Genomic DNA, 12,521 nt, shown 5'->3' on the forward strand with positions numbered 1-12,521 from the left:
GCAATTATAATGAGATAGAGGAGGTCTGTTTCAACAAATAGCTCTTGCCTCCATCACTCTTGTCATTTTGGAATAAAAATCAAGCTCATTTGATTATTAGGAGTTTGTGAAGGGTTGCTATGACATCAGAAAACCTGGTAAATTTCTACAGATGTCTTGTGGAAAGTGTTTCTGACTGGCTGGTATGAGGACACCATTATCCCTGAGTGGAAAGCCCTGCAAAAGATAATGGAAACAGCCCATGTCATCACAGACTCACCATCAGGAACATTGACAGGGAATGCTACTGTCAGGGAGCAGCAGTAATCATCAAACATCTACACTACCCGGCACATACTTCATTCTTGCTACTACGATCAGGAAAGCGGTTTAGGTGCCACTAGACTTGCACCACCAGGATCAGGAACAGCTGCCACCCTTCCACCCTCAGACTCTTCAACAATAAACTCAATCAGGGACTCATTTAAAGACTCTTACTTTTGCACTTTATTGATTTTTTTTCTCTGTTTTGCACAATCAGCTTGTTTACAAGTACAGTTTTTTGCACTACCAATATGTGGTAAATCTGCCTCACCCACAGGAAAAAGAATCTCAGAGTTGTATCTGATATCACTCTGACACTAAATCTGAACTTTGAACTAAAATGAGTTGGAAATAATCTGTCCGATTTTCAAAGATTTAAATAAAGTGAAACCTGAATTAATATTCATCGTGAAGAATTTAAGAGTAGATTAGGCCATTCAGCTCCTGCTGCTTCGTCCGCCACTGGATAAGATCATAGGTAAAAAAAGGGTTAATGTTGATCAGCAGGGTCAATGGTTGATGTTCAGAGGTTCCATACACAATTAACTCCTTATGTTATACCTGTCACTGCAGAGGGCATGAAAATGTAAAAGCAGGAACAACCACAGCCCACCATTCAACGTAATCCTGGGACACAGGATGAGAAAATATATAGAGCACGAAGAACACTATTAAAGTGATGGGAGTCTCAACTTCTTTTCATCTTTACACTGTTCATGTAACAAGCTAAAAAAGGGCAGGAGTCTCAAGATGCCCCCTTACCTCATCGTATGAACACTTTCTGATTCCTAATTTACACACATACGTAACTCACGCGTATTGTTTCATTTTGAGTATGAGTCAACGATAATTAAAGAATCTTAAACATCGAGAAGTTGTAAGAGACTCTCAGGTGTTATTTTGCTGCCTTCTCATCCAGAGTCAAAGGATATTGATTGAATTGGCAGGAAGCTTCAGTGTTTATGAAGATGTCTCAATGTGTCACTCTTTTTGAATGTCTATCCCATGGCATTGATTCATATTCTCTCAGAAATATATTTGACGTAGAAGGTGTTGCATTGAATATTTCAAATTATATATTTTTGTGATTTGAAGTTTATTTCAGTTTATAGCTACTCTGGTGTATATTCCAATCTCTGTCACTGATAATGTCACAGCTATTGGTGGTGCATTCCGCCCACCACCCCACCCCTCCTCCTCTTGCCCCCCCACCCATTCACTCTTTGTGAGATTGCTTTCATTTGATTGATTGCTGGCTGATATCACTGCAGCTGAATGTCAGAGTGTTCTTTGAATTGATCCCAACAGTAACCAATGTCAAAAGGGGAAATTATGAAATTGTGCTCTTCTTTGCTCTTTCTCATAAATTTTAAACCAAAATCTCTGGCCAATTGAGAAAAATCAGAAGTGTCCAAGATATTGGCCTGAATTTTGTAGTCAACAAGGCAACCACTCTTGCCATGTGAAAGATGCACAAACTAAAATCTGGTGATTTTTGTTTTCTTTTGCTGCAGATGCTACTATTTCTGATATTGGTTGTTGTTGGGCATCAGTTCAAAGGCCACTCTGAGAGCTGCAGTAATATCATCAAATGACTCAGCCACCAATCACAGTAAAGAATTCTCAAACGGGAAAAGCCTCTGTGTTTCAACCTTTGTTTTACTGATCTGTAGAATAACGAACACTGATGCTTTCGATATTCTACTGATCAGTTAACAGAGATGGGAACATACAAAAGATTAAGGGAGACACTCAAATAAGATTCCTCAAATAACAATAAATCAGTATTCTGAAATATTGGGTTGCATTATCTAACCCTGTATTATCATCACCATATCAACTAAATTCATTAAATCAGAAATGCACATGTGCAACTCTGATTCTAGATCTATAGATAATATCTGGGAAACATAAGAGCTCGTTAAATGATTCTGATTGAAAATAATTGCAGGGAAAAGGGACTTACCTTCAGCTTTGATGTCATCAATCAGTTGGCAAGTAGTTCTCATGGTGACTGCACTTGGTTCAGATCGTCTCCCTCTGCTGTCCAAAGCATACAGTGTAAACCTAGGTCAACAACAGAGCACTTGGCAGGTAAGAGATCCTCTCCTTAACATGTACTGCAGGTCTTAATGTAATTTGTATGGTCAATATATATTATAGAGCTAAATGCACTGTGATCTCTATTGCACAATAATTCTGTATATCGATTCCATAATAATTTTTTGAAAACAATACCGAAAAAATGGTGGTTGAGGAGTTTACTGAAAACACACATTAAACTTTAGTTTTGGTTCCACTTCTGAAGGTTATTAATTCTGTTTATACTTACACATGTTTGCGGCTACAAAAATGCTTTAGCTCCACTTAGATGAGATGACTTTTATGGTGCACCTGATTTTAGTTTTCTTGGTTTCTAATATCACAAGAAAATAGGACGAAGAGTTGACCACCAGACCCCTCAGGCCTGGTCCACCACTCATTATGATTATGCCTTAATCCATGCTGACCTCAACTCTTCTATGCCAGTTCCCATCACTCACAATTCCTTGAGCTTTCAAATATGTATCTGACTCATCTCATGATGTGGCCTCCACCACCCTCTAGAACAGTGAATTCTAGCTGTTTATTATCCCCTGAGAAACTCAGTTTCAGATGATTGGCCCTTTATTTTGTTGTTATGTTCCCTTATTTGTAACTCTCTCTCAAGTGGAAGCATCTTACTTGTCAAATCCCTTAAGAATCGTATATATTTGAATAAAATTACCCCTTGTTCTTCTGAACCCCCAAGGAATGCAAACACAAAATACCCATTATCTAGTGACAGAGCAAATTGATTTATATTTTTCAGAGATTTAGCACATCCTTGCTGTGCCAAAGAACATTTTGTTTTGTAATCAGGTGGAAAATAAGAAGTTTTGAAAAAATTTTTTTTTTAAATCTATTGCTTGCTCAAGGTAAGTAAATAGTGAAATGAGGAAATCTACTTTATTCCATTAGTTTTTTGGAGAATGCCTTAAACTTTGATTTGATTTAAGTTTCCTTGAAAAAAATAGATGCAGTTGATTTGAGACTACTTGCAAATTGAAAGGTGGAGAATCTAATTCAGCCATTCTCAACCTTTTTTTTCACTATGACCCCTTTGGGACTCTACTTAAACTTTATGGGACCCTTCCCTGTGAAGTAGCCAAGTTCAGTTGGTTTCTTCAGTACTTCTATCCTATTGATGGCATAAAAATCATTAAAACTATTTTATGATTTCAGGCCATGGCAGAGGGGGGAAGAAGGGGGAGCATATGGTCTCCATTGACAATGGCTGATCAAATTTCTATGAAGGCAAAATTCACCATCAATTGTCTGTGCGAAGCATGAATATCATACTACATCTGCATTATCATCCACTTCAAAAATCCAGTTCCACTACCTTCATTTGAATTTTGGAAGCTTTATCAGCAGAACATAAACATGAGGTGCAGCAAAAGGCCATTTGACCCTTTAAGCCTGTTCCATTATTCATCAAGGCCAGGGCCAACCTTCTACATCAGAGTCATTTTCCTGGGCTATTGCCATATCCCTTGATTTGCACAATATCCCAAAATTTCGGCTTTGAGTGAACATAATGATTGAGCACGATTGACAATACACATATATATATAATTAATTTGGAATAATCTACTCGGTTACAGAATACCATTCATCAATTTTGCAGTCTGCAGGAAGAAGCTATTTACCAGCCTGGTAGACCTGATTTTGATGCTCTTAAACCTCCTTCCTTTTGGTAGTAGGTCAAAGATACTGTGTGCTGGATGGAAAGGATCCTCAATAATTTTTGAGCCTTATTGAAACAATGCTCCAGGCGAATTTCCTCTCAATAGAAGAAAGGGAGACTCCAGTGATTCAGAGGATCCTCTGCATTGACTTCCAGTCAGGTACATTTCAAATACTATACAAGGCAATGATACAGCCAGACATATCACTCAATGGTGTACCTGTAAAATGTTGTCAAGACAGGGGTACCAGTAGTAAGTTGATCACATTTTTAGGTAAGTAGATCAAAATGCAATATTCCAGCTGCTTTTTCACAATAGCCTATGTAACAGCATAAGCCATCTTTATTGCTCCAGATAAATCCTCTTGTAATAAATGCCAACATATCATTGGTCTTCTGAATTGGTTGTTACACATGTATGCAAATTTTAATTCACCAGTGTAAAGGATAACTAACCTAGGTTCCTTTGAAATGTTTGCACGTTCACACCATTAAAGAATAATTTAGTTTTCCATAATTTCCTGCATTATTTCAAGTGCCATAGTTCTGTTCCTTGTTAACATGTCTATATACCCTTTAAGCTTCCTTACATCTGGTTTTGTATTGTCAAACTTGGAAAGATGACCTGTGACAAGCACATCATTGATATAACTCAGGAAAACCTGGAGCCGAAGCACGTATTCAATATCATCAGACGTGACCTGGCAAATATAGACTTGGAGCAACTACCTGCTGTGAGACAAGAGGGAGTCATTCATAAATGAATGAATGGGAGTTCAGAGCCAGTGTATTCTCTTAAAGATGTAAAGAACAGACAGAAAGTCCAGCAAATCATGGGTGTCATATTGGGGGCTGGATTAAACCTAAAATAACAGAGAACAAATTGCAGGTAGAGAGAATGGAAAACAGGAGGCCCTTCAGAGTACAGAATTGTATGGGGTGGGTACTTAAAAAAAGAAATTAGAGAGAAAAGTGGAGGCAGGAAGAGAAAGGAAAACACCAAAGCTTATTATCAGTATTTGAAAGGGTGTAATTGTTTCCACAATGAACCAAAATAGCAATTTATGCTGGAGCACGTGTATGTAAAATAGGGTCTTAAATAATTCTCACCTGTGCTCATCCCAGAGATAATGATATTATAGTTGGCAAATTCGAGAAACGGGGTGGGGATGGCCCCAATGAAATTCAAGAATTCACAAATTAGAAGGTGAGATTGATGAACACGATGATTATTAGAAACCCTGTTATCTATCTTTAAATGGTGAAAAGCTTAGAGAAAAAGTGTAAGTCCTAAAGAATTAGGAGTCTATTCTCAAAAATTATTCTCATGTTAATGGAAGCATGCAAAATAAATATATCTCTTCAGATATCAGTTTCAGATGTAGGAAGTTTAAAATTCTGTTGGTCTAATCAAACAAAATAGATGATTTATCACAGATATAGACAAATTATCACAAGGATAGACTATTTAACACAGAAATCGACAATTTACACAGAAATAAACTCAGCTGATATGTTTCTGAGAATCCAAACTAAAATTAGATTTACCAATCAAAATTGAAAATAGCCAATCCTTTTGTGCCATTCTGCCTTAAGATTTCAAAGTCTGCGGTTAACTTAAATAAACATGGGGCTTCTGAAGCAAATGTGGCGGCATTGAAGAATATTAGCCTTATTTAGTTTGTGCGGACACTTCGTGCAATTCTATGCTCATAAACTAGAGGAGTTCTTCAGAAGAACTCCTGGTCAGTGTTTTTGTCTTTGTCTATAGGGTGCAGATTCAATCTCTTCTTAGCTAACATCATAATACATGATTGTTGTTGGAGATGTTAAGTTTAAGTTTATGGTCATCTGATTTTTCATATACATATTCAACCTGATTAAACTGTATCTCGAGACCCAAGTGCAGACACATAGACACACAGTACACTTTACACACAAATGACATATATACTGCACATAGCAATCCAATATATTTAAGAATTCATTGGTTTCAAATGTTGTTCAACAGTCTTACCACCTGTGGGAAGAAACTGTTACCCGCACTGTATTTTATGTTCCTGCACCATTTCCTTGAAGGTAAAGTCTCAAAGATATTGTGGAAGGGATGGTGAGGGTTGTCAGTGATCCTCTGAGCCTTTTTAAGCACCGCTCCCTGTAGTTATTATTAATAGAGGGAAGGAAACCCCAGTGATCTTCTCAGCAGCATTAATCACTCTCCTTCAATATCATTCAATATTGAAATATCATTCAATATGAAGCTGATGCTAGATTTTGTTCCTGCTGCAGTACATAAGATCCAATAGAGGAATTGAAAGCAGAGGGGTTTTCCTCTCACTTTTCACCAACCTTTCTCCATCCTTGTCTCCATCCCTCTCCATGATTTAGCCAACATCTATCCTTCAACCGACATCTCAAAAGGATTTCATGTCATTTATCTCATTGCTCTATTTGGGACTATCTGTGAATAGTAGTTTTTGTATTTCTTCCCATGAGAACTGTGACAATTATTCCAAAATTACGATAAACTCAACATAATCTGCCAAACTGACTATTTGTAAATCCTAATAGTTCAGTATAGATGACACTTTCCAATCTCTAGTATTTCCAAACTTCAAACATGTCATCTTCACAGAAATGTAAGCAATGATATTCCGAATCACTATCTATTTCCAATGAATCAAACTTTGTATTTACAGCTGTAAGAAGCTTTAATTCATTGATAAAACATTTTGCATAACTTCGCATTGAAATTTTCATATGATGCGCAAACAAAGCATACTATATAATAATGATATTCAACTTTAAATAAAATAAAACAAAATAAGATGAATTAAGATAAAATAAAATAAGATGAATTCAAAGAAAACTATCTCGAGAGCTTACATCGCTGTAATGATTCTTCAAAGAATGAAAGCAAGCTCTCCATATGCCAGGATATTATGAGATATGACATCATAATAACTATGGTAACACTACAAACAACAATCTTTCTTCAAGGGATAGTCATAAAATTAACTGCAAATCAAAAACACACCTTTACATTCAGGAAGTGACTCAATGGATCACTCCTCCAGCTGCAGCAAGAAAAGTTTTTTTTACTACATATGTACATTATACAATATTCATGACAATAAGCTCATTATCAATTATCAATTCAGGTGATATTTCCTGAAATCCCTTGAAAGTCACCTGAGTGCTAGTTCCCGTGCACCCTTTAAACTTTTCAAGATTATTTCCCGCATTCCTTTGAAACTTAAAAAGTTCAACAGAAATGATAATACTGTACAATATCTAAAAAAAAATTGTGCATAATAAATTTTTTCTTCTTTGGCTTGGCTTCGCGGACGAAGATTTATGGAGGGGGTAAATGTCCACGTCAGCTGCAGGCTCGTTTGTGGCTGACAAGTCCGATGCGGGACAGGCAGACACGGTTGCAGCGGTTGCAGGGGAAAATTGGTTGGTTGGGGTTGGGTGTTGGGTTTTTCCTCCTTTGTCTTTTGTCAGTGAGGTGGGCTCTGCGGTCTTCTTCAAAGGAGGTTGCTGCCAGAGAGAGTGTGTGTGTGTATTGTATGTGTATATATTATGAATTTTTGTATGTGTTTATTGTATGTATGTGTATGTATTATGTTTTCATGTATTGTGTGTGTATTGTGTTCGTATACTTTGTGTGTGTGCATGTGTGTGTGTGTGCATGTCTCAAATGGCTCAAGCTTAACAGGTCAAAATGAAGCCTAATTAGAGGCCTCAAGCTCGATTTTTCTTTATTTGAACAGGATTTAACCTTGTCTGGTTGCTGCTTGGATCATCAGCTTGCAAAGGAGCTCCATAAGTATCTTTCTGAGGATGACTTCCATCCATCCACTCTCCCTTTCATTTCCAATGTCCTCAGGCTCCTGACCTTGTCTGAACATCCAACCGTGTCATTTCTCCGGCTGACCCTGCTGCTGGCCACCATGATCTTTCCTCCCTCTTTCCATCCTATCTCTACTTCAAAGAATCCTCTGCTTCCTAATGTTCCACCTGCTCAGGCCCAAAATATTGGTCACCCTTTACTTCCTATGGATGCTATGTGACCTGCTCAGTTTTTCAGCACATTTGTATCTTGTATGCTACTGCCCCACCACAACATCAGGGAGATCCACATGAACCAGAGTCTAGAGATGAAAGAAAGGACTTCTTGTGGAATTCCTTGTTATGAGAACTGTTCTACCATGACTTAGGTCTTAATGGAAGATACTTTGATGAGGGAGTTCAGTGTGAGCTTTATACATATCTGAGGTGGGACAAACATCATGAAACATGACGTTAATGTCCCTTTATAAGCATGTTTTAGCTTTCATTAGGAGTTTGGGGAGATCTAGAATGTCACCAAAGAGTCTTGCAAATTTGTACAGGTAAATCACAGAGAGCATAGTGACCAGTTGCATCACTGTCCAGTATGGAGGTACCAATACACAGGATGGTAAAAGGCGACAGAGAATTGCGAACTCGGCCAGCACCATCATGGGCATCAGTCTTCACTCCATTAAGGACATTGTTAGATGCTGTATCTCAAGAAGGTAGCCTCTATCATTAACGACCCTCACCATCCAGGCCGTGCCCCCTTCTTACTGCTACCATCTGGAAGGAGGTACAGGAGCCTGAAGATGAACACAGAAACTACATAAACAGCTTCTGCCATCAGATTAATAAATGGATAATGAACCTATGGACACTACCTGACTTTTTTCTCTCTATTTACACTAATTTATTTATTTTTAAATAGTCAAATTAAGGAAATGTAAACTATAGCAAATTTTCACCTGTAATGCACAATACTGCTGTAACAAAACAATAAATTTCCTGACATGTATTCATAATGTTACAAACTAATAAACCTTATTAGTACTAACACAAGAACAGCAATGGAAGATTCACCACACAATGGTCAATTCAAATTAATAGTTTATGTTAAACTATTAATTACATAACATTTCTTACTTATCTCTAAACTTAAATCTAAATTTAACCTCACTATGAGCAAATGTAAATGTGTGTGTGTGTGTGTGTGTGTGTGTGTGTGTGTGTGTGTGTGTGTGTGTGTGTGTGTGTGTGTGTGTGTGCGCGCGCCTGCGCAATAAAGTCCAAAACCATTACAGCTGAAGCTTCATTCAGAAAAAGTCAATTTTAAAGTACAGTTTAAAATATCTTCTTGACTTTAGGATTCTTTTAAATCATAGTTCAGAATTATAAAGCCCTTTTAAACATTATATCTACAGATCTCTTTAATCTTACAAGTTTTTTGATGAGCTGTCTTTCAGAGAGATATTCTTCAAATAGGAGTGACCATCTTGTGACACTAATGAGAAGTGGTCTTACTTATTTAAAAGCAACTTATGTTGTATCTCCTGTGAATAGGATAATACAAGTCCTGTCTTTCCAGGGGGTCAAATTTTGTGTCTTCAGTTTTCCTCCACATTGAGACTGCACTCTTTATTTTCAAAAGAGCTGTCAGAAAATTGTCTCCCGTTTGATTAGGAGTGACACATAACTTCACCTATTCTGGCTTCTGTAATTGAACCCTGTCTTCACGTGAGTCCAACTCCTGTGTGTGTCCCATAGGGTCTTGACTTCTGAACTGATTCAAAATGTCTGAATTTTCCAATGTATTTCTCAAAATCATGTGATATTACATCATCAATTAGATCATATCAATTCTTGGAAATCTTGTGATCTTCATAACTCTGGCTTGCAGACATCACAACTCTGAAAGATGACCTCAATTCTGAATGTATTGTATGGGTGAGTGTAACCCTGTACCAACCCACAATTCCCTCACTAAAAATACATTTATCTCTATAACATAAGACATTAACTTAAATATTAATATTAACCCAGATCCAACAATAAACCAGATTCTGATATTACAATTTCCAGCCAGTAAACTTCACCATGATATTTGACTGACCAACTATTTTCCTGTGATCAGGCTGGTCATCCATGCCTCATCATGTCTCCATTAAGACTGGAAATGGGCAAGTTTGATTTCTGTCCCAGGTATTTTTTTGCATTTTAACTCCAAATATTCTTGTGATTTAAGATTTATCCTGAAAAATCAACAGAAGCAGTAAGCCTTGAAGAATCTGGAACTCTTGGGTCATGGTGACCAGAAGCAGCAGCTCATAATGTTTGTAGTTTTCGTTAATGGACAAAAATGAAAAAAAAAATCTCAATATTCTTATTAAGATCTGGCAATTTAAAAAAAAATTCAGATGCAAGAGGTCACATGGAATCTGGAACACTCGTTAAAATCAGATTAGAAGCATAGTAAACACAAATTCTACTCTTTTTCTTCTGAGCTTCCAAGTTCAGTAATAAGTAACATAAGACACCAATGCCAAAATAGACGAGAAAGGAATGTCATTGTCACAAATTTTATCAATACCTCAGCATCTGTTTCCACAAATCTTGAATGAACACATTGTACAATCAGATATACAGGACAATATTGAGAGTCAAGTACCTGCTCGCGTGATAACGATTCAGCATTGCGTCATCAATTAAAAGCAGAAGGGTAAAGTTTGTGACTCTTTTCAACAATGACGTCCTTTTCAAGTGTCATTTTTACATCATCTATCCTGAGCAAAAGAGCTGAATTCTGATCTTTCTTTCCTGCTTTGATAATCACGCAAACCAGTGTCTTCTGCTTTTTTTGCAATTCACCATGGTTTGAATTCCAGCGAATCCTTTTGCAATCTGAACTGAGTCAGGGGTCTTTGTTCCATCTGCTCAAAGCCCTACTACCCTCACTTGACAAAAAAAAAACAGAACCACTCAAGCAGCACACAAAATAACAAAGAAAACCCAGTGATACCTTCACCAATCATAAATGGAGATAAGGTTGTACTAGCTTATCTCCCACATCAGACTTCCACAATCCGCATGACGATTTTATCCACATTCAGTGCACTTCATTTTTAAACCATTGGAGAACAATTTGTAGACTTCAAAAAAGTAACTTGCATGCAACACAAAGCTGTCAGAACATGAACGGAGAATGGACTTGGGACGACGATTACTCAATAATTCATGAAGATTTCATGGATGATAAAAAACATCAGCAATGATAAGTCACAGATTTGACTACTTAATCATTATTCTTTTAAAAGGTCAAGAGGTCATTTAAATGACAATTAAGCTACGTGCATCTTGCAACCTGACTGTTCTAACTATGGGACGTTTTTGAAGAATTATTTATCGAGTGGAAAGTTTTAAAACATGACAGTACTTGCCCATTTGCCCACAATGTTGTGCAGATCTATATAAACCTACTCAACACTTGAAACCTTCCCTACCTCATATCCATAACCCTTTAATTTTCTTACATCCTTGTGCCTGTGTAAGAGTCTTTTAATTGTTCCTCTTGTACCTGTCTCCACCACCACCCTTGGGACTGCCTTCCAGGCACCCACTACTCTATGTAAAAAAAACCTATCCCTGATGCTCCCCTGAACTTTCCTCCCCTCATCTTATACTGATGTCCTCTATTTGCTACTGTTACCCCACATAAAATTGTGCTGGCTGTCTACCCAATTGATGCCTCTCATCTTTCTTTGCTCCAAAGAGAAAAGACCTCGCCTGGCAAACCTTGCCTCATAAGACACATTCTCCATTCCAGGCAACATACTGGTAAATCTCCTCTGCAAACACTCCAAAGCATCCACATCCTTCCTGTAAGGAGGTGACCAGAACATAGCACAATATTCCGAGTGCAGTCTAATCAGAGTCTTGAAGTAAATCCCCTGAGTAATGAAGTACAGCATCCCATAGGGCTTCTTAACTAGGCCTTCTTAACCTGGTCGGCAACATTGAGAAATGCATGGATTTGGATCCCAAAGTCCCTCTGTTTTTCAACAATGTTAAGAATCCTGCCATTAACCTTCAGGTTTGACCTTCCAATATGCATTACATCAACTTATCCTGATTGAACGCTATCTACCACTTTTATGTCCAATCCTGCATCATATTTATATCCTGTTGAAACCTACAACCTTCTTCATTAACCACAATACCTCCAACCTTCGAGTAATCTGAAAACTTACTGACCCATCCTTCCACTTCTTTATCCAGGTCATCTATAATATTAAAAAGAGCACAGGCCTTTCAGACTCCTCTCCATTTGTTTTCTCACCCATGACATAAGACTCACTGGCCTATAATTCCCAGGATTCTCCTTATTATCTTTTTGAAACAGGAGTACCACATTTGCCATTCTTTAATCCTCCAGCACCTTCCCTGCAGCCAGGGACAACACAAGGATCATGGCCAAGGCCCCAGCAATTACTTCTCTATCTTCCAAGAGTAGCATGAGATATATCTCATCTGGTCTGAGGAAGATCAATCCTAATGTTTGAAAGAAGATCCAGCACTTCCACTTTTTTAACCTCAACATGCTCCAGCAAATAAA

At 37.6% G+C, this 12,521-nt stretch overlaps 1 protein-coding gene across 12 annotated transcripts in view; it reads right to left on the reverse strand.

The window, feature by feature from the left end:
* Positions 1 to 12,521, reverse strand: part of LOC138760976 (astrotactin-2-like) — a 1,981,947-nt gene that overhangs the window by 46,038 nt on the left and 1,923,388 nt on the right. For 11 of the 12 annotated variants that reach the window (XM_069932424.1, XM_069932434.1, XM_069932420.1 and 8 more), the window contains one exon: positions 2,270 to 2,370. In XM_069932424.1, coding sequence (XP_069788525.1) covers positions 2,270 to 2,370 — 101 coding nt within the window. Of the gene's footprint in view, positions 1 to 2,269; positions 2,371 to 12,521 lie in introns of those variants that run through there. The other variant, XM_069932485.1, reaches the window with a different exon arrangement.

Source organism: Narcine bancroftii, chromosome 1 (genome assembly GCF_036971445.1).
Source record: "Narcine bancroftii isolate sNarBan1 chromosome 1, sNarBan1.hap1, whole genome shotgun sequence".
NCBI classification, from domain to species: domain Eukaryota; kingdom Metazoa; phylum Chordata; class Chondrichthyes; order Torpediniformes; family Narcinidae; genus Narcine; species Narcine bancroftii.